Source organism: Eptesicus fuscus, chromosome 10, assembly GCF_027574615.1.
Source record: "Eptesicus fuscus isolate TK198812 chromosome 10, DD_ASM_mEF_20220401, whole genome shotgun sequence".
In the NCBI taxonomy this organism is placed as follows: domain Eukaryota; kingdom Metazoa; phylum Chordata; class Mammalia; order Chiroptera; family Vespertilionidae; genus Eptesicus; species Eptesicus fuscus.
Window position 1 is genome coordinate 20,974,597 of NC_072482.1, and position 21,473 is coordinate 20,996,069.

Below are 21,473 nucleotides of genomic sequence, written 5' to 3' on the forward strand. Positions count from 1 at the left end.
TCCTATCTCTCTCTCCCTCTCTCTTTCTCTCTGAAATCAATAAAAATATTTTTTTAAAGTGTTTTCATGTCCCCAAAAGACGCCAGTGTTCAGTCAAAAATAGCAGCTGCTAAATGAATTAGTTTGGGCATACCACACAAACAAACATGCATTATCATATTGTTTCCTTGATTGTTCTATGAAACTGAGTAAATTTACATTTTCTGATTCAGAGGTTGCAAGTAAAATATCTTGTGGGAAAACAAAAGAAGAAATTTCCATAACAGATGTGTTGGCCCCTTACAGCGTAGAGCTGATTTTGCCATATCTCACCAACAATGATGTTTTCTACAGCATATCAACTTCAAGGGATGAGCCAAATCATGGCATCAAGAAAATGTTCTCTTTAGCGCTTAAGTACTTTGACGTGAAAATGGAGTTTTAAATAGTGGGCTTGATATCTATGAGGATTTAACAAAACTGCTGAAATCATAAAACAAAAGATTGTTGATATTTTGTCCAAATGCAAACTAGACTTAACTCATCTATCTGCATATTTATGAAACAGGACAAATGTAAATTTTGGCAAATTCCATTCAGTCTATAAACTTCTTAACAGAGATAATGAAAAGATCTTACCTATTCAATGACCTGCACATCTTGTATACAACATCGCTAAAAAGGGTTGTGATTTGCTTAAATATGATATTGAGATTTTCATAATGAAAGTTTTTGGTCATATTCATCAAATGCAAAAAAGCACTTAATGAGTTTTTGACTTTATAGAAATGGAAGGAGATCACCTCTGTAGATATGTGCCTACAAGATGGGCATCATTGCTCCCAGCCATAAAAACCATGCTAAAATGTTGGCCTGCCATAAAATCATATTTTCAAAGTGTGGGACAAGAATAATATCCTTTTTGATTTGGAAATATATCGAGGATGAGAATGGAGAAAAGGACTACAGTAAGATAGAAGTTTATATGCTGTTTGCCAGCACTGCTTGATGGTCTTTCAAGAGGCCATAAAGAGCCTGTAAAAAGGATAACCTGGCCGCTGTGGGAGTCAGGCTGGACTGGCGCCACGGGCGGCAGGGACCCGCGCCTGAATTGCATAGCGCCAGGCCACCGCAGGAGTCAGGCCTGACTGGCACCACGGGCAGCCGGGACCTGCGCCTGACTTCTGCCCCAGGCCCCCCCCCCCCCCGGCTCCCCCTGCCTGTGTCCACTCCAGGGCTGCCCAAGCCAGTGCAGCAGCTCAGCCAGCCCCAGGCCCTCCTGGCCCCCCATCTCTGTCTCCATCTCTGCTCCGGGCCTCACCTGCGCACGCAACCTCCTCCTGTCCAGTCATGACCCGTTATGGCGTCCCAGCCTAATTTGCATATTAGCTCTTTTTATATATACTGTGTATACATATATATAGATAGGAAATACCTAATTAGCCCTCTTATATTTTTATTCCCCTTTTAAAGTCTTGTGTATCTTATTTTGATTTGTATTTAAAATACCCATAGCATTTTAGCACAGCAGTATGTGTCTAATTAAGAAATAATTATACACATATTGGGATGCTTGTTTAAAATTTCCTAAACTGATGAGCACAGGCCTAAAAAAATAAGTAACCATGTGGGTTTTGGAAGAAGAGAAAAGTCAAGGACCTGAAGCAGACTCTTTTGTTTCTTTAAAAATCAGTAAGTCTCCTGTGACTGGTTTTTATGAATCCATCTCCCAAAGCCAGGGTGCCCCTGGAAGAACCGATACAAACTGAGTTCCTGCACATTTAGAAACGAGGGCCAGGCTCAGGAACCACAGGACACTCACTGAGGTGTAAACATCTGGGGAGAACCTGCCTGAGCAGCCAGTCTGCCAGTCAGTCGGGCCCTCAACCTTGCTCGTCCCTTCTCCAATTCCTTGTGCAGCATATACAACTTCTGAAAACCCACATTGCCATAGATTGAGGGTTCCAAATCCTGAGGGGCCTGGGAATGGAAATCAGGAGATCTGAGAACTTGGACAGGAAAAAGAAAGCTCTATTTCCATTAGTCTCTCTAATTAAAATTTAGCATTTCTTTTCATTGGGAAAATAGGTTGCAAACTACAACAATATTAGTACCTGTGACTCTGTCATCACTAGGAATCACAGATATTCACATGTTACAGATAACCTCTAACTATTGTTTATGTGTACCACTATTGGAAATTATGGTAATTATTAAACCCGCTCCTAGATTGTGTGTTTTTATAAAGAAGCACATCTATTATATCACAGGTGTACGTGTTTAATAATTTAATAACGATTTCAATAAAATTGGCTTCCTTGGCAATCCTGTGTATCTTGTGCATTTCTCCAGACTGCCAAAGGGGTTGGTGGCACATTGGGAGTTAGTATCTCTGCTGTGGATCATGAATAGAAAGCTTCACAAATAGGTAGAGGTCAGTAAGCTTTGCTGTACCCCTGCCTGGTGCTCTAACCTTACCATTAGCTGGAGCAGGTGGCAGCTGGTGGCATTTGAGTTGAAAGGACAATGGCCCCTTTGCCCAAGACCTTCCTGTTTCCACATGTCCAAAGGTATGGCATTTCTGTAATATGCAAAGAGTTGGTTTTCTAAATTTAGGTGAAAATGCCTTGAATACCCTGAGGCTGTTTTTACCTTTGAATACCTTTGTGACAGGGATCTCAGAGGGCACCTAATCTGAGCAGCATCTTAAATCCAGGCACGGAGGTTCAGGGGAAGCTGTTTACCAGAGTTCACATCAGTTAAAGATAATGATGCATTCCAAGAGGGTTTTAGTTTTATTCTGAATAGAGAACGTGTGCTGGGAGTCTGAAGCGGGAGGAGGTAGGGGGAAAGAGAGAAAGAGGATGGGAAGAGAAGGGGGTGGAAAGGAGCTCTGGGAGAACTCAGAGCCATTCTTCAGGACACCACTCCCTCCAACCCACATCCCAGTGCCTGTCATCAGCTCTCCTCTGAGTCTTCAGGAGTCGTAACTCCCTAGGACCAACTTAGATTTCTCATCGGTTAGTCACATTATTTCTCAGAAGTACTTTTAAGCACATGGAATAGATTCAGCAAAGTTCACAAGATTCAATGTATATTTTAGCTTTTTTTTTTTTTTAAAGAGAAATCTATTCTTCCCAGTCCCACAGCACCCCTAGCGCTGCTTGATGACTACTAGATGACAGCCTTGGACAAATATATCATGGGCTATTATGTAAGGAAATGGCCTAGAAGGCAATACCAGAGTGAGATGAGAAGTTGTTAGGAGGAGGTATGATTCCAGTCAAGTTAAGTTTCTTTTTGGAAATTGGTTATCCAAGGAGAAGACATTTAAAGTGCCTTCCAATTCTGGCACCCTTTCCCCTCAGATATTTAAACCCACCTAATCCTGGGCTTGGATGATAAAACTAGGATCATGACCTCCCTGCCACATCTAGATGACCCCTTAGATGGTGGGTAATGAAGGGTGCTTGGGCTTTGAAACCTGACAAACCTGGGCTCTCACCTTTGCACCCCACGGAGACTTTAGCTCCCTCCACTGAAAACGGAAGCAATCTTCTGGAGACTAAGTAACAGGCGTGGGTTGCTGCAGACACAAAAGTCCCTGGAATGATGAATGAACTTCAGGGTTAAAAATCTCCTTCTGGGATTCCTGCTACACCCAGACCCACCGTCTGCGAATGCTTGTAGGTTCCGCTCCGTGCGGCAGGAGGCAGCAGACCCCAGCCCAAGCTCAGGGCCAGAGCAAAAGCAGAGCAGATGGAACCAGCAACCAGATGGCCCCGCCCGGGATGCTGAAGGCCTACCTGACTGGCCATCTCCACTCCGCGGGGCGGGGCGGGTCTGGGCGGAGCCGCACTTGACAGTAGACGGAGGGACGCTGCGCATGCGCGCTCTGGAAGGCACCGCCCAGAACCAGCCGCCGCTGTCGAAACCCCGCAAAGTGGGGCGCAGGCCACCAGGACCACTTCCGGATTTCAGGTACGACGTTTGCTCCGGCTGGCTCCTGGGAGGACTTGGGGCTGTAGGTGAGTTGTACACCCTGCAGTCGAGCACTTGCTGCCCTGAATTTTCTCCCAAAGGCGCAGAAATAAACAGACAAGTAGCCATGCAGAGGAACTTGGTAGGTTTTTTTCAGGAGATGGGGGTCCCAGGGATCGCTTCTCTAACCCTCCTGGGAATTCCCCATATTTCTTCCTCCTCACGGTCTTGAATCTCCCACCTGTCCTCCCTCCCACCTTCCTGGAGCTAGGGAGAGGTGGGGTTAGGGGTGGGGCTTGTGGATCTTTGCAAAAATGCGTGGCAGGGTTTTACTTTCCTAGCACCACCCAGGTTTCACTGGAAAATGTGTCTTTCGAGCCCCAAGGAGTGCAAAGTTAGGTAATTGTTGATATCCAACATGTGAAAATGCTTTTTATATGATAGCTTACAGAAAATCTCTTAGTGGGGTCCCCAAATTTTGGAGGGTTAGCGGCAAGGCAGAGCTCTGTCACCTGGATTTGTACCCGGTGCACAAAGTCATTTTGCTGCATTGCACCCAAGATGCTTCCTGGCCCTTCTAAGTGCTGAGCATCTCCTTTGCGATGTGTCCCACATCGTCGTCCCCACCCCCCCCCCCCCCCCCCCGCCCATCTTTTCATGTGTGCTTCTGCGTTGCTCAAATGGTCCTGCCATGGAAGGGGAGAAAGAAGGGTGATTGCTTTTTGTTGGAATTTTCTCTGTGAGCACAGAAACTTCTTGCAAAGATTGGGAATAGATTTTTTTTTTTTCCCCTCATTAAAACAATGCTCAGTTCACTAGGAGATTAAGAGGCTGGCTGTTTCCTGGCATTAGAGCTATACTGAGGGTAGGTCAGTGACACCACATCTTCAGACAGAGGTTGTTTACTTAGGTTCACTCACCACTCATTCATTCAGCAGGTATTTACTAAAACCTGCCTGTGCATGACAATGAGCTTGATCCTGTGAGAAAGGCAAAATGAATGTAACCTGAGCTTTATATTCAAGGATCTGGGCTAGCTGAGAGGAGAGCTAAGTCCAACATAACTAACTCTCTGCCAGGTAGAAGAGGGTGTCAGAGAAGAAGTGGGGGGCTTGGAGGAGGGAGAAGAATCAGTCTTTCACATCAGGTGGTTGGCTTACTAGGAAAATTAGGTCCCCAGATTACTATCTAGTGATGAGCGATCTCTCATAAGCGTCAGGTCTCTCTATAGGCGTTTTCCCAACTGTTGTGTCAGGCATCACAGACTGAACATGTTTCAAACAGGTCTCATCATTCATGGTCACTTCCCTCCTTCCCCCACCACACACCTACTGCTGTTCTGGTGTCCCCTGTTTCAGGGACTAGCATCAAGGCTCCCCTGCCTCTTCCACTGCTAATGGTCCAAGCCAGAGACCCAAGGTGAATCATCTCTGACTCACCCCTCTCCCTCACCTCTGTATCCAGGCTTATTGATGCTACCTCCTGAACCTTTCTCATATCTGTCCACCTCTCTCCACCCTCATTGCCATTTCTCCAGGCCAGGCTACCATCATCTCATGCTTTGTTTACTGCAACAGCCTCTCAGCTTATTCCCCTGCCTGGCTTCCACACATCTCCCGCTACTGCAGCCAGGAAGTGCTTGCCGGAATTAAATCTGATCATGGGGCTCCCTTCATTCATCCTTTGCTGCCCTTGAGACAGAAACCAGATTCCCTCACATGGCTAGTCTGGCCCTGTCTTTCTCTCCAGCCCCATCTCTTTTCACAACCTCCTCGCAATTCTTTCCATTTAAAAACATGTTATGGTTTCTCATGCCAGGAGGCCTTTGCCTACAACACGCCCTTCCTTGCTACCCTCCTCACTTCGGTTACTCCTTTTCTCCCCAAAGTCCCAGCTGGGACTCTGCTTCCTCTAGGAATCCTTCCTTACGCTCCCAAGCCTCTTTAGGTGCCCATGCCTCTCCTCTTAGGGCTCATTCATGTATCTGCCTCCTCCGCTGTGCTGTACTACAAGCCCTGGAAGGCCAGGGCCATGTCTGAGGGCTCTGCTTCCTACTGCCTTGCGCAAAGAAGATGCTCAATAAATAGTTGCTAAATGGAATTCAGTATAAATATAAGTTGTAATATTATCGTTTGACTCGGTGAATGCCTGAATCATAAATTCACCCAACCTCAGTTGTTTTCTCAGATCAAGCTTAAAAATGGGTGTGAGGGTGAACAAGAAGAATAATCATTATTAGAGTAACTAATATTTGTTGAGTGCTCAGTATGTTCTAAGTGCTTTAGGGTATTAACTCATTTAATGATCACGGCTCTACGAGGTAGATATTTCTTATTATCCCTGTTTCACAGATGGAGAAACTGAGATACACAGAGATTAAAGAACATGCCTAATGTCACCCAGCTAGTAAGTGGTGACATCAGGTTTGAAGCCAACCATACACTGCGGAATATGATTAGTTCTTTCAGAAAGATAGTAAGTAGGACTGAACGTGAGATGCTCATTGGGCTGAAGATGGTAAGTCCCCAGATGGAAGACAGTGCCATGCGCTCACAACTTTTAAGCTATGAGGCCAAGTGGAGTGATTAATCCAGAATTTAAAACTCTAAAGAACATTTGTTTCGGTTGCATATTCACTTTTTTTTTTTTCAGCCAGTAAAGCTCAGTTAGGAGAGGCATTATATTGTCTAGGAATGAGACTTCTCTGAGTCTGAAATCTTGCTTCTGCTGTGAGACCTCAGAGATGTTGCTTGCCTTGTCTGTGCCTCTCCTCATCTGGAAGATGGGGATAGTAATGGTGGCACTTACTGCAGAGGGTCGTGGTGATAATTAAATGAGTTGATACATGTAAGGCCTTAGAATGGTGCCTAGCACATGGTACTTGCCCGTAAACATTATCATTATTATTTGTTTTTCCCTCATTTAGTCAATAATGGTTTCTGAACGCAGGTCCTTCCTACACATTCAGTCTCACTGCACTGCTTCTTGGGCACAGATGAGCTCCCCTGTTTTATTTCATTCTTCTTCCCACAGATCCTGAGGATTTTTCAGTGTTGCCTCCTTCACAAGGCCATCGTCTCCTCCTGTGCCCCGGGTTTCCTCCCCAAAGACCCTTTTGCACAGTAAGTTCTAGCTTACCCTCCGAGATAAGCTCACAGCCCGTTTTCCATCCTTCTGAGTCAATTTGTTACCAAGTGCTACAGGAAATAAAAGATCAGGTTAACCTAAATGACAAGCAGTGAGAATGCAATCTCATACACAATTCCTCGTATATACAAAGATAATTATTTCCCTCCTGGAGGAAATATAGATGTAAAAAAGTGAAGGTATATTGCCCTAACCGGTTTGGCTCAGTGGATAGAGCGTTGGCCTGTGGACTGAAGGGTCCCGGGTTTGATTCCGGTCAAGGGCATGTACCTTGGTTGCGGGCACATCCCCAGTAGGAGGCATGCAGGAGGCAGCTGATCGATGTTTCTCTCTCATCGATGTTTCTAACTCTCTATCCCTCTCTCTTCCTCTCTGTAAAAAATCAATAAAATAATTTAAATATATATTATATTTTTAAAAAGTTAAGGTATAAAGCACTATAGGGACTCTCAGAGGAGTTGGTGTTAAGGATGCGGTGTGATGCAAGAACCAAGAGCCAGCTAGTGACCAGTGTCATGTCTCTAGCCTGTAGCCCGTATACTTTCCCCTACATCTTAGAGACCTGTGGGCAGGACTTCAGTGGAGTCTTTCACCCCTGGATGCTTCAACTGCTGCTGTGACGCACAATACAATATCGTTGTCATTTAGTTAACTTTGTGCCTGGGCTTCGTTATATTCTTTAGTGACTTACCATTGATTAAGCGTGGATGTGTCTGCTGCCCCAGAAGAGCTGTCTCATAACAAAGCCCGAGATAAAGCACATGTTTAAAGTGAAGCTGTGGTTCAATCAACAAACACACATCCACATTACCCCTTTTCCATTCTTCGGTGTGAGGAGGATGGAGGGACAAATACCTGTTCAAAGATGAAAGAATTATAAGATGGAGTTGCTGACATCAAGGAATTTAAAGAAGGAGCAGTTGGCTCCAGACCAGGCTAGAGTGACTAAGGAGGTTGGGAGATAGTCAGGAAGGGGGTGGGCTGTCGGGGGTGGTTGGGGTTTGTAGGTGGGAAAGAGGCGGACATTCCAGGCATTAAGTGAAGATTGCGGTGTTGTCTCCAGTGAGGAGACCTGGCTAACCACAGCAGAAATCTTACTAGCAGAAGTAGAAGGAAGTAAACAGCTGAAGGTACAGCAGGTTTGGAAGACAAGGAAAGGAGACTCAACCTGGGTGTCTCCCGAGTGGACTTGAGGGGGATGAGCATGGTACACAGTGGTTGAGCGTCGGATGAGTGAAGATCTAGCTTCCCCTTTTTAGTAGAGAAATTAATGTCTATAATTCTGAGTAATGCATATCACTTTTATATACATTTGCTTTCCCCAACTCTTTTTATTTTGTAAAAGTTGTCCTTTCTCCTTTGTTCTACGATTGCAGCCTTGCCAATGGACCTTGTTGGTTTTGGTTATGCAGCCTTTGTGACATTTGGAAGTATTGTGGGATATAAGCGGAGAGGTAAGCCCTTTTCATCAAAATGCCTTGGTGGGGGCTGCTGATTGTATGAGGAGCAGCTGGGGGCCTGGAAGTAGGACCAGAAGTAGCTGGTGGCTGGGCACCAGTGGAAGGGATTCCTGGAAAAAGCCAGGTCTATGCAGTTATCAGGTTACTGCCTTCCTTAGAGATTGATGAGAAGTCCAAGGCCAGAGCACAGTTCTCCCCAGGGGGCTGAGGGCCTGGCAAGTGAGAACAGGTTCTCTGCTGGGATTCCTGAGAGCCTGAAATTCACGTGAGGTTTTGTTGTTCTTATTTTCTCTCTCAATATGTATAGCACTGCGGATATGCATTTGAAGGGAGAATAATGATGGCACCAAATTAAGACCTGTTAACAACTACATAAAAGTTGGCATATTCAGGGAACCAAAAGAAGGCCAGAGCTCCAATAATAGAGAAAACTTGGGCTTTTCCTAAGAGTAGTGGGAAGCCAGAGGGTCTTTAATTAGAGGAGTGATCTGTCCAGTGTATGTTTTTAAAAGGTCATGTTACTGTGTTTAGAGGATAGCTTTGGGGGAGGGGGTAGATGTTGGGGGTGCAATGAAAAATTTATCACTATATCTGACTGTAACATTCTAAGCCTTTATATATGTGACATGGATGATATTATTAACCCTGTTTTGCAATTGATAAAATTCAGAGAGGCCATGTGACTTAGCCAAAGTCCTTCAGGCAATAAGTAAAAGAATTTGGACTAGAACCTAGGGCATTTGGATGCTCATTCAGGATGCTGTTGCAACTAGGGTGTGTGTGTGTGTGTGTGTGTGTGTGTGAGAGAGAGAGAGAGAGAGAGAGAGAGAGAGAGAGAGAGAGAGGGTTTGTGTGTATTGCTGCAATGGTTCTTAATCTGAATTGCAATCTGAATTCCTATGGATATTTAAAAAGTAGAGCTACCTTGACCCTACTCCTCGGGATTCCAATCCAGCAGATTCTAAATAGAGTGAATTCCGTGAAGCAAGGGCAGTGCGTGTCTTGTTTAGAGTCACGGGCACGGAGCCCAGCGCACAGAAAGTGCTCGGTGTTGGTGCAATGAGAGGACGGGTTGGGGGCTGGCTGGCTGCGGCTGTGCCCTGGTTCTTCCCGTTTCTCAGTGTAGTCACCATTCATCCCTGAGTCCTGGCATCTTGAGGCTGGAAGCTTTGTTAATTATTCAGGATAGAGCCAGCACCTGGTTTGCATAGCACTTCTCTCTCTACCCCTATAAGCTAAAAATACCTCTGCATCTTATTTTTATCATCACAACCTCACAGTAAAGAGATGGAGACAAGGAGAATAGGGAGAAAAAAGAGAGAGACATAAATCAACCAGTTGCCCCAGGTCATGTAATCAATATCAAAACCACTACCACAAGGCAGATTTTCTTATTCCCTCAAATGAGTTGGGATTCAGCATGAAACAGTCATTTCTTACAGACTATCTACGAATAGGCCTGTATTCAGTTTGGCTATGTCCAGTTGCGATGCACAAGTAGAAATACACTGGAAGGTGAATGTATCATACTTGACGTAATTCCTTTCACTTTCTGATTCTCTTTCTGTGCCCATACATCCCCCTCTCCCCTGCAGGTGGTATTCCGTCTTTGATTGCTGGTCTCTTTGTTGGATTTTTGGCTGGCTATGGAGCATACCGTGTCTCCAATGACAAGCGAGATGTGAAAGTGTCTCTGTGTAAGTAAGACACTTTCCAGGTATGGAGCATTGAACCTGGGGGGTAGCTGATATGATGCTTCTAAATTTAATATTATTGCTTAGTGTGTTGGAATGGTACACAATAAAAAATTTGGCCTTCTTCTAAATACTAAAATAGTATTATTTTATTAATCAGGTCTTACTTTAAAAAAATATGTAATTATTTTCCTTACATTCAGTTACCTAAACATTTGTTGGGTGTCTCCAGTGAGTGCAGTATTCTGCCCAGAGTTCCTGAGGAAAGTTGAATAACCTAGCTTCAAGGAGTATTCTATAAATAGAAAGTTAAATTAGAAAAAGACTTCCTTTTAAAGGTGTTTCAAGAATGGATTTTAACATGCTTGTTTACTAAAACCTTTTTAATGAGCTAGTTAAGTGTTTTAATAGAGCTTTTCATCTTTTGAAGAAAATAGCAACTCAATACCTATGCATAATAGTTGTTATATTAGAAAGCTTAAATGATAGCCCTTTTTCTCACAAGTAGGCATTGGTGAGGTGTTTGCAACTCTGATTCATGTATTGGTTTGTCTTTTAGTTGCAGCTTTCTTTCTGGCCACCATAATGGGTGTGCGGTTTAAGAGATCCAAGAAAATTATCCCAGCTGGGCTGGTGGCAGGCTTAAGGTAAGAAAAACTATTTTAATGTTTTCCTCTGCACCTCATTTTGAAATGCTGAATTTTGGGCAAAAGTTGCCGCAGTCTTTTCGCAGCAAGGGTTCAGGAATCTGGAGAAGGGCTGCGCATAAATGAATAGAGACTAGACAAGAAATATAAATTTGGAAGGCATTTGGGGGAACCAGGCAGAAACCAGCTCTCTAGTGAAGTGGCTCCCCGAATCTCCGGACTCACGGCTTTTTATTAACACATTTTTCCCTTTAGCAAAGCAGATATACATATCAAAGGTAAGGTTTGGTAAACAATGAAGGATTATCAGGTTAGGGGAATTGCCCTCAGCTGTTTGGCAGCAGGTAATAATATGCAGATCTTCAGCCCTGCTGAAACTGTCCATCAGCTTTCTGATGAACTTCTCGCATTTATTATGCTAATTACTGTTCTTTAGCCTCCAGCAAAAAGTCAGTGTTAATTTGAAATGTCAAAGTAATTTTTTTTTTTTTTACAATAAGCATGACTTTGAACTCTTAAAATATGACTTCAGTCAGTCTTTGGGACGGATGTGCACAGAACATTTATATTGAATACTAGAGGCCCGGTGCACGAAATTCGTGCACGGAGGGGGGTTGTCCCTCAGCCCAGCCTGTACCCTCTCCAATCTGGGACCCCTTGAGGGATGTCCGACTGCCCTACCAGGATCGGGCCAAAATGGGCAGTCGGACATCCCTCTCACAACCCAGGACTGCTGGCTCCCAACTGCTTGCCTGCCTGCCTTCCTGATTGCCCCTAACCGCTTCTGCCTGCCAGCCTGATCACCCCCTAACCACTCTGCTGCCAGCCTGTTTGCCCCCAACTTTCCTCCTCTGCCGGCCTGGTTACCCCTAACTGCCCTCTCCTGCAGGGTTGATCACCTCCAACTGCCCTCCCTTGCAGACCGGGTGCCTCCCAACTGCCCTCTCCTGCTGGCCATCTTGTGGTGGCCATCTTGTGTCCACATGGGGGCAGGATCTTTGACCACATGGGGCAGCTATATTGTGTGCTGCAGTGATGATAAATCTGCATAGTACTCTTTTATTAGATAGGAGAGAGGCCTGGTACAGGGGTGGGGGCCAGCTGGTTTGCCCTGAAGGGTGTCCCTGATCAGGGTGGGGTTCCCTTGGGGCGTGAGGCAGCCTGAGCGAGGGGCCTGTGGTGGTTTGCAGGCGGGCCACGCCCCCTGGCAATGCAAGCAGAGGCTCTGGTATCTGGAATTTATTTTCCTTCTACAATTGAAACTTTGTAGCCTGGAGCAGAGCCAAGCCTGGTGTTCCCTCCGAGGCCCCAGCCGTTTGTGTTGGGGTTATAATTGAAACTTTGTTGCCTTAAGTGGGTGGGCCCGGCCAGGGTGTGTGGAAAGCTTTGCTTCCCCTGTTGCCGGCGGCAACCCTGGCCTGCTCTCTCAAGCTCCATTCTGCCGCCATTTGTTTGAATTTGTTTACCTTCTATAATTGAAACTTTGTAGCTTGAGTGGAGGCTTAGGCCTGCAACGGCTGGCAGAAAGCTTGGCTTCCTCTGTTACCTAGGAAACCTTGCTCTCTGTGGCTGTAGCCATCTTGGTTTGGGTTAATTTGCATGCTCACTCTGATTGGATGGTGGGCGTGGCTTGTGGGCGTGGCTTGTGGGTGTGTCGGAGGTATGGTCAATTTGCATATTTGTCTATTATTAGATTAGATACTTAGTGTTGCTATAGTATTTGATCACATGTACACTATATCATTTTCAGAATAAAGAACTCAAGTCTCATTTTTCTCAAGATTTACCCATCTGAGGCAGTATTTTGAGTTTTTAAGGGAGAAAACAATATTTTTTCCCAATAGGTCAGTAGGGAGCTTCAAGTTTCTCTTCATTTGCTCCCAGTAATTCTATCCATGAGATTACGCATGTTACCAAGTAAAAATGTATAGTTTATATGTTTTTTGAAAGAGGTGAATAACACTACTGTTTCTATCCAGCTCAATGTAACTTTTTAAAAATGTGTTTTTATTGATTTCAGAGAGAGGAAGGGAGAGGGAGAGAGATAGAAACATCAATGATGAGAGAAAATCATCAATCAGTTGCCTACTGCACGCCCCCTACTGGGGATCAAGCCTGAAACCCGGGCATGTGCCCTGACTAGGAATAGAACTGTGGCGTCCTGGTTCATAAGTCAACACTCAACCCCTGAGCTATACCGGCTAGGCATATAGGTTACATTTTTAATTCTTCCTGAAATCTGCCTTAATATATTAAAAGCCATAAAACATGTTCATTTCCTTTGATACACATTTTTGCCTTTTGAAATTTTTTCTGAAGAAATAATGAGATGTATATAATATCTGGTGTTTATTGCGACTTTATTCCTAATGCAAAACATGACAAACTGAAAAATTAGAAATAACTTAAAAATTCACCAGTAAGGAAATATTTCAGTAAATGTTTGTCCCCTTAATGGAATTCTGAGCAGGCATTACATGTCATGTTTTAAAAAACAATTTAGTGGCATTGGAAAATCTTAACATAAGGAGAGATTTTTTAAATGGATAAAAAAACAAATATACTGTGATCTCAATTTTTAAAAGTTTGTACATGAAAAACCAAGATAAGAAGGGAAATCCCTCAAACTGTTAGAGTTTGACTCTGGGTGGCAGCATAATGAGTAATTTTCTCCTTCTGCTCTGTAGAATTTTCTAGTGTGGCTGTGTTTATGATTTGGGGAGAAAAAGTGTGATTACAAAGACTGCTTTCCAGTCGGAGGCCTGCCTAAAAATGATACTTGGTGGTGGAAAGAATCAGAAGTAGGGTTTACGGGTCAAGAAGACAAGACCCCAAAAATATGAAATACCTGCTGCTACCACCCTTTTAAAATGCTGTTTTTGAAAACCACCAGAATATGTCTTAGGTTGATGTCCCTATTTTAGGGAAATGACTGTCAGTAGTTTCAGTTCTGATAGTAAAAAGAAAACTTGGGTATTTAAAAAAAAAAAAAAAAAAAAAGACAAGACCCCAATCAATGAAAAGTAGCTGAGATGGTAATTACTCCTCAGAATTGTTCCTTGATTATTTTTTTCAACTTGCTTAACTTTATAAGCTTTTGAAAGGTTTGTGTTTCTTTAGAAACCTTTCTCTCATAAAGCTTTATCCCAGATCTTTAGAACAGCAAGTTCTAATTTTTCTCATTCATTGAGTGAACATTTTTAACATTTCTAATTCAGTCATGTCTGGGAAGTTCAAATGCAGGGGTAATGAGGTCACCCCTGCTCCAACGGTAGAAGTCTGTTAGAAGCCTGGGAGCCAGGGTTTAGTCACACCACAGTTAGGGGAGCATGCGGCCCTTTCTGTCTCAGCCATGTAAGAGCCACCCTCCCTTTGCCTTTCTTCTCATCCAGCCTCATGATGATTCTAAGACTTGTCCTACTGCTGCTCTGAGAATCCGGAGGAACTGAAAGCTGAATTGATGTCATTCTACACTAACCGGCAGAGCACACTCTTGGAATTCAGAAGATAAATTTCAGTATGGAATGTTAAGGTTGTTATTTAATACTAGAAACAAAAGAAATACTGTCACCTCTAATATGAACACTAGTCTGAGGTGTTGTTGTTTTGTTTTTGAACAAAACTTTGTTTTCTAATTGTCAGGTACTGTTTTCATTAAGGGTATTTAATAGCCTGGCCAGAGTGACTCAGTTGTTTGAGCATCTTCCCATGTACCAAAAGGTTGTGGATTCAAGTCCCAGTCAGGGTACCTACCTGGGTTTCGGGTTTGATCCCTGGTCAGAGAGCATATGGAAGGCAACTGATCGATGTTTCTCTTTCATATCTATATTTCGCTCTCTCTCTCTCTCTCTCACTTCCTCTCTCAGCATGTCCTCGGGTGAAGATTAAAAAAACATATTTAATAAATTGTAATATACTTTTTCATTTGCTGTGTCTAGTTTTATATATGTGGTATTTCGTGACAATTCTAAATACTCATCTGAAGTGAATTTAAATGAAACTGCAGCGTATCAGATAATGGAATGCCCTAAGTGGACCTCAGAGAATGCTGATGTATCTATGTCATTTGAATTATATTAAAAATTATATGTTTTTCATTTTAATTGTATTGCTGCCAGCATTATTTTTGTTCCTTAAAAGAATACATCATCAGCACACTCTGTGCTAAAAGAATGTATTTAGTGTTCAAATAAAAGATGGTCTGTTTTAAACCTGCTGTTGTTTTTTTGTGTTTTTTTTTTCATTTTAGTGTCTTCTGTATATACTTAAATTGTCTTTGACATTTAACTATTCAATTATTAATGAAAGAAGTTGGGAAGGAGGGTTATTATGCCAGAACTCCTCCTCAGAAGCAGACATTCGTTTTCTCTCTCTCTCTCTCTCTCTCTCTCTCTCTCTCTCTCTCTCTCTCTCTCTCTCAACATTAATAATTCTGAAACGAAAATGATTTTGTCTCAATTCACCACTTCATTTTCAGACTTAGTTTTGACTTTTACTTTCAGGCCCCAGACTGAACATCAGTTCCAGCTCAATTCTCCCGCTGGTGGTTGTATGCTCTTTGCTCTTTGGAAGGTCATTTCCTCTCTCTGAAACTCAGTTTCTCATCCTTAAAGAAGAACCCGGACTAAATGATTGACAAGACCCATTAGAGCTCTAAACATCTGCAATGTTGTTCTTGTTGGCTCTGTGCAATAGTGTCAAATTTCAAACCCTTTTTTATTATTATTTTATGTTTTTAATTGAGCTAACATTTGTTAATGACATTATATACGTTTCAGGTGTACAACATTATAATTCGGTATTTGTGTATGCTATTGTGTGCTCACCACCAAAAGTCTGGTTTCCATCCATCACCATACATTTGATCCCTTTACCCATTTTACCTCCTCTCACCCCTGTCCCCTCTGGTAACCACCAATCCGTTGTCTGTATCTATGCGTATGTTTTTGTTTTGTTTGTCATTTGTTTCTTTTTGGTTTTATATTCTACATATGAGTGAAATCATAGAGTCCCTTTTCTTTTCCATCTGCCTTACTTCACTTAGCATAATACACTGCAACCTTTTCTTTAAAGGAAGTGGTGGGTAGAGCTCCCAACTGAGAACAGCAGAGTTGAATGTTTACTATACTCAGTTACCTTTCCCAACTGACTTTCAAGGAGGTTGTTAAACTTACAATGATAAGTAATTTAATTAAGGGGAGAAAGAAAAAAACAACAACACCTTAACTTAACGAGATAGGAATCCCAGACAAAATCCTTTGATATACTTTAAAAATATCCTACCTTAAAAAAAAAAAGAAAGAAAAAGAAGAAAGGAAGGAAGGAAGGAAGGAAGGAAGGAAGGAAGGAAGGAAGGAAGGAAGGAAGGAAGGAAGGAAGGAAGAAAGAAAAAGAAAGAACTCCACCAATCCTAATGGTATCAAAAAGGTTGTGGCCACAAGCAAGTGTGGGATGCCCCCCTCACTTGCTGATGGTCAAGGGTAATTGAGAAGAGCCTTCATATTCAAATTGCAAACAGCTACTCAGCTTATACTCAAATCATGATTATGACACTGAAGTAGAAACGAAATGTGAACTTGGTAATAGAATCATATACTCTATACCTGGAAAATGCTGTAGTAATTGAAAGCCTAAGAAAATAGTTTGAAGCTATGCCGTGTCCTGAACTTTTCCCAAAAGGTGGTGCAAGTAAGTGATGATGGATCAGCTTTGATGATGTTCTCAGTAGACCCCAGGTCAGAGTGAGATCACGTGGTCAGTCTGGGGCCTGGAGGAAAGAAGTTCTTAAATTTTTGCCCAGTGAATGTCTTTGAGGTGTTCCCTGCTGAATGGAGTCTTTCCTGGTCATTAAACTAAGAATGGTAATGTTACTCAATGCCTTTCTCATAATGGCTATGATTTTGAACATTTGTTGTATAGGAGACACTTTACCCATTAGACAACTTTGGAGTGTCTTCCCCATTCACAGTGGTTCCTCTTCAGAGAGAGATCGAGAACTGCTCGATCTCTCCCACCTCCTGCACAGGAGTGATGGGCTCTGCCGGCCATGGTTGCACTGCAGACCCCCACCTTCCAGCCACGACTGATTTGACCAGGTCCAGTGAGTCACCCAACTCAACTGCAACCCAGTTTTCATCCTAGGAATTTAGCTTTGAGACTCTGAGGCAGCTCTGTGTGTTGCTGGAACTGAAACATAATCTTTAATCCACCATATGCCACAAACAAATGATTTAGAAGAACTACTAAGAAAGAGCCCAGTTAGCCTCTGGAATTGAAATAGAGGAAGAGAGTTGGAGGGAAGGAAGAGAAGTTAGACACTGAAGTATTCTTGAGAGAAAACCCCCTCTTTCCTCACATCGGCCCAGTCAAATGCTGGAGAAGACAGGCTGAGAAATGCCAGAATCCCAGTATGGTTTAGGGTTTCTGCAAACCTGGGAAACATTTACCTTACTTCTTGCAAACTCAGAGCGACTCAAAAGCATTGAGTAGTAATGTCTAGGTGCTGTGTCTAGGCAGGTGGGCTTGAGATAGCCTGAGAGTTATCCACATAAGAGCCAGATGTTTCCAATGCGTAGTTACAAATTCAAAGGACCATGCTGTGTTAATGAAGGCAGGATGATCACCAGGGCCTGATAGGAATGAGGACATCTTGGCAATCTCCTATGTGGACAGAGGTCTGTTAAGGACAGGAGGGCCCTCTCCCTGGTGCCTAAGGACTTAGATACAACCCTAGAGAAAATATGGGGGGATGTTTTGGGAAGGAGACTAGAACTGTCAGATTTAATTTGGTGCACTTGGTGGAGTGGGGCTCAAAATCGAAATTAAATGTAGTTGCAGAAATAATAAAGATTAAATTCTTGCACTCTTGAGTTGGTGAACTGATGGTCACCCCATCTCACATATAACATAAAGTTCCCTTTTCAGAGTGGATGGCTTAGACTCCATTTTAACAATCAGTAGACTGATAATTATAAAAAAGAAAATAGGCCACACCACAGATGCTCTTGCATTACACAAAAATAGAGGAACATTATCTTGTTTTATATTCAAAGGCCTGTTCTTCACAATAATTTCCCAGGCTCTGATAGACCTCCAAGTTTTAGGGTCCCAGAAAGTTGGCCTGGATAGGATTTCTTCGGAATAGCAAGATCGGCAATGTTTTAAAATTTCTTAAAAGCAAAAGTGTATTCTGAATGCCAATGTCTAAATTAGTTGCCTGGGTTAAATGTTTCAAGTCAAAATATCTTGGCTTTATTTGGTTGAGGTCTTTATCTCCTAAATGATAATGAAGCTAGATTATAGGTGGGTCAGCTCTGAAAAGACGTGTCACCATCCTATCTAATAATAGAGTAACATGTAAATTACCATCACTCCGCTACGCCCACGATTGGGCGGCGGGAGGCTGGGGGGCAGGACTCGGGGTGGTCTATCTGGCCATTGAGAGGCACGGATCCGCTGCCACTGACGGGGGCTACCCTGCTGTTGAGAGGCGCGTCCCCCCTGTGCCTCTCAACGGCCAGATCCGTGGCCGGTGAGGGGGCCTGCCGCAGACACCCAGCTGCGCCTCTCAACGGCAGGGTAGCCAGGTGTCCGTGGCAGCCCCCCTCAGCGGCCGTTGAGAGGCGCAGGGGGCGGGAGTCCTGCCCCCTGAGCCTCTCAACAGCAGGGTAGCCCCCTCAGCAGCCACGGACCATCAAAAGTGGGGGAGCTGGGTGCCTGTCTGCTCCGGCACCAGGCCTTTCAGAAGCCTCCTCTGACCCGGAGGCTTCTGAAAGGCCTGGTGCACCAGCAGACAGGCACCCAGCTCCACCGCGAAAAGCAAAAGCATGTAGGGGACCCTATACGTGCATGATTCAATCATGCACTGGGCCTCTAGTTTCATAATAATTTGAAAAACTTGCTATTAAAAGTACAAATCACCCCAGTCAGTGTGGCTCAGTGGTTGAGCGTTGACCTGTGAACCTCGAGGTCACGGATTCAATTCCCGGTCGGGGCATATGCCTGGGTTGCGGGCTCGATCCCCAGTGTGGGGCATGCAGGAGGCAGCCAATCAATGATTCTCTCTCATCATTGATGTTTCTATCTCTCTCTCTCTCCCTTCCTGTCTGAAATAAATAAACTCAATAAAAATATTTTTTTAAAAAGTACAAATCAAAACTATGGTACCATAATTTGTAGGATGCTTGACTTCAATTAAACAACCAAAAAATACCTCTAAGAATTCAAATAAACTCAAAATGAACATTTTAAATGTGGAAAACATGTTGCTGATTTAGAAATATACTCTTGGTATTATATGTGCATATATCTGTATTTAAAATAAAATATCCATAAATGTAACAGATAATGATACATCTCCAGTCCGCTCAAGATGTATATACTAATTTGAGGTGAGAGAGCAACAAAAGTATTTGGCAAATATAACTGAACCAGTATTGTTAGTTCATTATAAATGATTTGAACTATAAGTTTTACTTTCATTAAAGCTATAACTTTATTATAAACAGAAAAATTAGAAATATTTTTAATATCTGTTATTTTGTGTTAAGAGTATAGTAAACACATTCTAGAGTAATTGCTGGATTTTTAACAACTAAACTCGTTTGCTTAAGAGAAAGTACTGGCTTCCTCAGACAAATGATACCAAACAGAACTCTGAGCAATGGGTATTAATAGAATATCATCTTCCGCCAGCATTTTCCAGCTCTCTTTCCTTTTGTAATTACTTCCAAATCTGTCTTTTACTGAAGTCAAGGGAAATTCTAAGAAGAAGGCTCAATAGGCCTTAAAAACACTGATGCCAGTTCTCTCCACCTACTTGCAGAAAAGGAGGGATTAGAAGCAATTATTGTGCATTTATTTCATTCTAGCCAGAAGAACGTCATAGCTTTCTGCTAAGTAGTTAATTTCATAGCTTCCAAGTGTGCCTTTGAAGTAAACAAATTTAAAACTCCATTGTTCAAGTGTGTATGAACATAAGGGATTCCTTATGTTCAAGTGTGTATGAACATAAGGAATTAAATGCAACAGTAGCTGCATGCCCCCTTCCCTGTTCTCAGCCTAGCATTCTGGGATTTTATCTCCAGTCATGCTGGCACCAGGCCTCCATTCTGCTTTGTCTGGCTAAAACTGGGTCTTAGTAACGTGAATTCGTGGGTAATTTAAGATAAAGAATTCCCCCCTTTATAAAAGTGAGTCTAGTAATCGAGTGCACAGTACAATTCATGCGTCCTTGGTTACTGAATACATACTTTCTGGTTGATGAAAATCTTTTTATTTATTTATTTATGTTTATTTTTATTGATTTCAGGGAGGAAGGGAGAGGGAGAGAGAGATAGAAACATCAATTATGAGAGAAAATCATTGACCAGCTGCCTCCAGCATGTCCCACAGTGGGGATTGAGCCCCCAATCTGGGCATGTGCCTTGACCAGAAATCGAACCATGACCTCCTGGTTCATAGGTCGACGCTCAACCACTGAGCCATGCCGGCTGGGCTGGTTTATGAAAATCTTTATGTCCTGCTTATGGCATAAAGTGAGGTTTGCTTTGCTCCTGGCACTCATTGGTCTGATTTGGAAAGGCTGTGCTTCGGTCTCCACACAGGAGGATGTCTTGGCACTGGGAACTGAATTGTTACTAACAGCGGAAAAGGAGGCTTTAAAAATAATCAGGTGCCAGCAAGATAAACAAGTTTATATATTTAAACTATAATGGAAAATTTTTAAGCAAAATCAATTGTCTTTTAAAAATCCTAATGGCCTATTATATTTTAATCTAATGTTTTTAAATTGACAATCTTGAAACACAGAAGTTTGCAATTGAGTGCAGTTCAGCCTGTCAGCATTTAGAACATGTTTCCTTCATGTATGTGTAATGTGCGGGAAGCATATATGTGAATGCACAGGTACATTCTTGTATTGGAAGCTTCATTTCAAGACAGATTAGCGTAAAGGAATTAATTAATTAATTTTTAATTTATTTTTATTGATTTCAGAGAGAAAGGGAGAGGGAAAGAGAGATAGAAACATCAATGATGAGAGAGAATCATTGATCAGCTGCCTCCTGCATGCCCCCTACTGGGGACTGAGCCTGCAACCTGGGCATGTGCCCTTGACTGGAATTGAACCCAGGACCCTTCAGTTCGTAGGCTGACTATCCACTGAGCCAAAGCAGGTAGGGCTCTCTTTATTCTTTTTTTGGTGCAGAAGCAGATGCGTTTTTCTTCAGTAGTTCAAATTATGGTTTCTAGTAGCTGTAACTTGACACTATACCTCCCAAAACACTGTATCATCTGAGCAAAACCTTATGGAAGAAAGCCAGACATTAGATTCCCGTTTCATCTAGAATGAAATCCCAGTTCCTTGACAGTACTCACAGGAGTGTCATCTGCCATCTGCCATCCCCATCTCATCCTCCACTCTCCAGCCACGTCTCCTCTGGCCTGGGGGACTGTGCACTTTCCCACGCCAAGGCTTTGAAAATGCGGGTTCCTCAGTCTGAAACCCTCTTGCCCATCTCCTTGCATGCCTGTTTTCTTCTCACTTTTAATGGCTCATCACCTCC

At 43.0% G+C, this 21,473-nt stretch overlaps 1 protein-coding gene across 3 annotated transcripts; it reads left to right on the plus strand.

The window, feature by feature from the left end:
- Nucleotides 1–3,861: 3,861 nt before the first annotated feature.
- Nucleotides 3,862–15,124, plus strand: TMEM14A (transmembrane protein 14A). Of its 3 annotated transcripts, XM_054722011.1 has the most exons (7): nucleotides 3,862–3,960; nucleotides 4,062–4,102; nucleotides 6,994–7,082; nucleotides 8,484–8,561; nucleotides 10,163–10,264; nucleotides 10,821–10,908; nucleotides 14,301–15,124. In XM_054722011.1, exons 4-7 carry the CDS (start codon nucleotides 8,492–8,494, stop codon nucleotides 14,338–14,340), a joined length of 300 nt encoding a protein of 99 aa, XP_054577986.1. In that variant the 5' UTR covers nucleotides 3,862–3,960; nucleotides 4,062–4,102; nucleotides 6,994–7,082; nucleotides 8,484–8,491; the 3' UTR covers nucleotides 14,341–15,124. The 3 variants fall into 3 exon arrangements, with proteins under 3 accessions (XP_054577986.1, XP_054577984.1, XP_054577985.1); XM_054722009.1 differs by lacking the exon at nucleotides 4,062–4,102 and having other exon boundaries at nucleotides 3,862–4,007; XM_054722010.1 differs by lacking the exon at nucleotides 4,062–4,102.
- Nucleotides 15,125–21,473: the final 6,349 nt, after the last annotated feature.

Bases quoted from the DNA above. Each gene is read 5' to 3' on its own strand.
- TMEM14A (XM_054722009.1), top strand. From the start codon at position 8,492: ATGGACCTTGTTGGTTTTGGTTATGCAGCCTTTGTGACATTTGGAAGT. The intron at 10,265-10,820 runs GTAAGTAAGACA...TTTGTCTTTTAG, and splicing joins AGATGTGAAAGTGTCTCTGT to TTGCAGCTTTCTTTCTGGCC. The intron at 10,909-14,300 runs GTAAGAAAAACT...CTTCTCATCCAG, and splicing joins GGGCTGGTGGCAGGCTTAAG to CCTCATGATGATTCTAAGAC.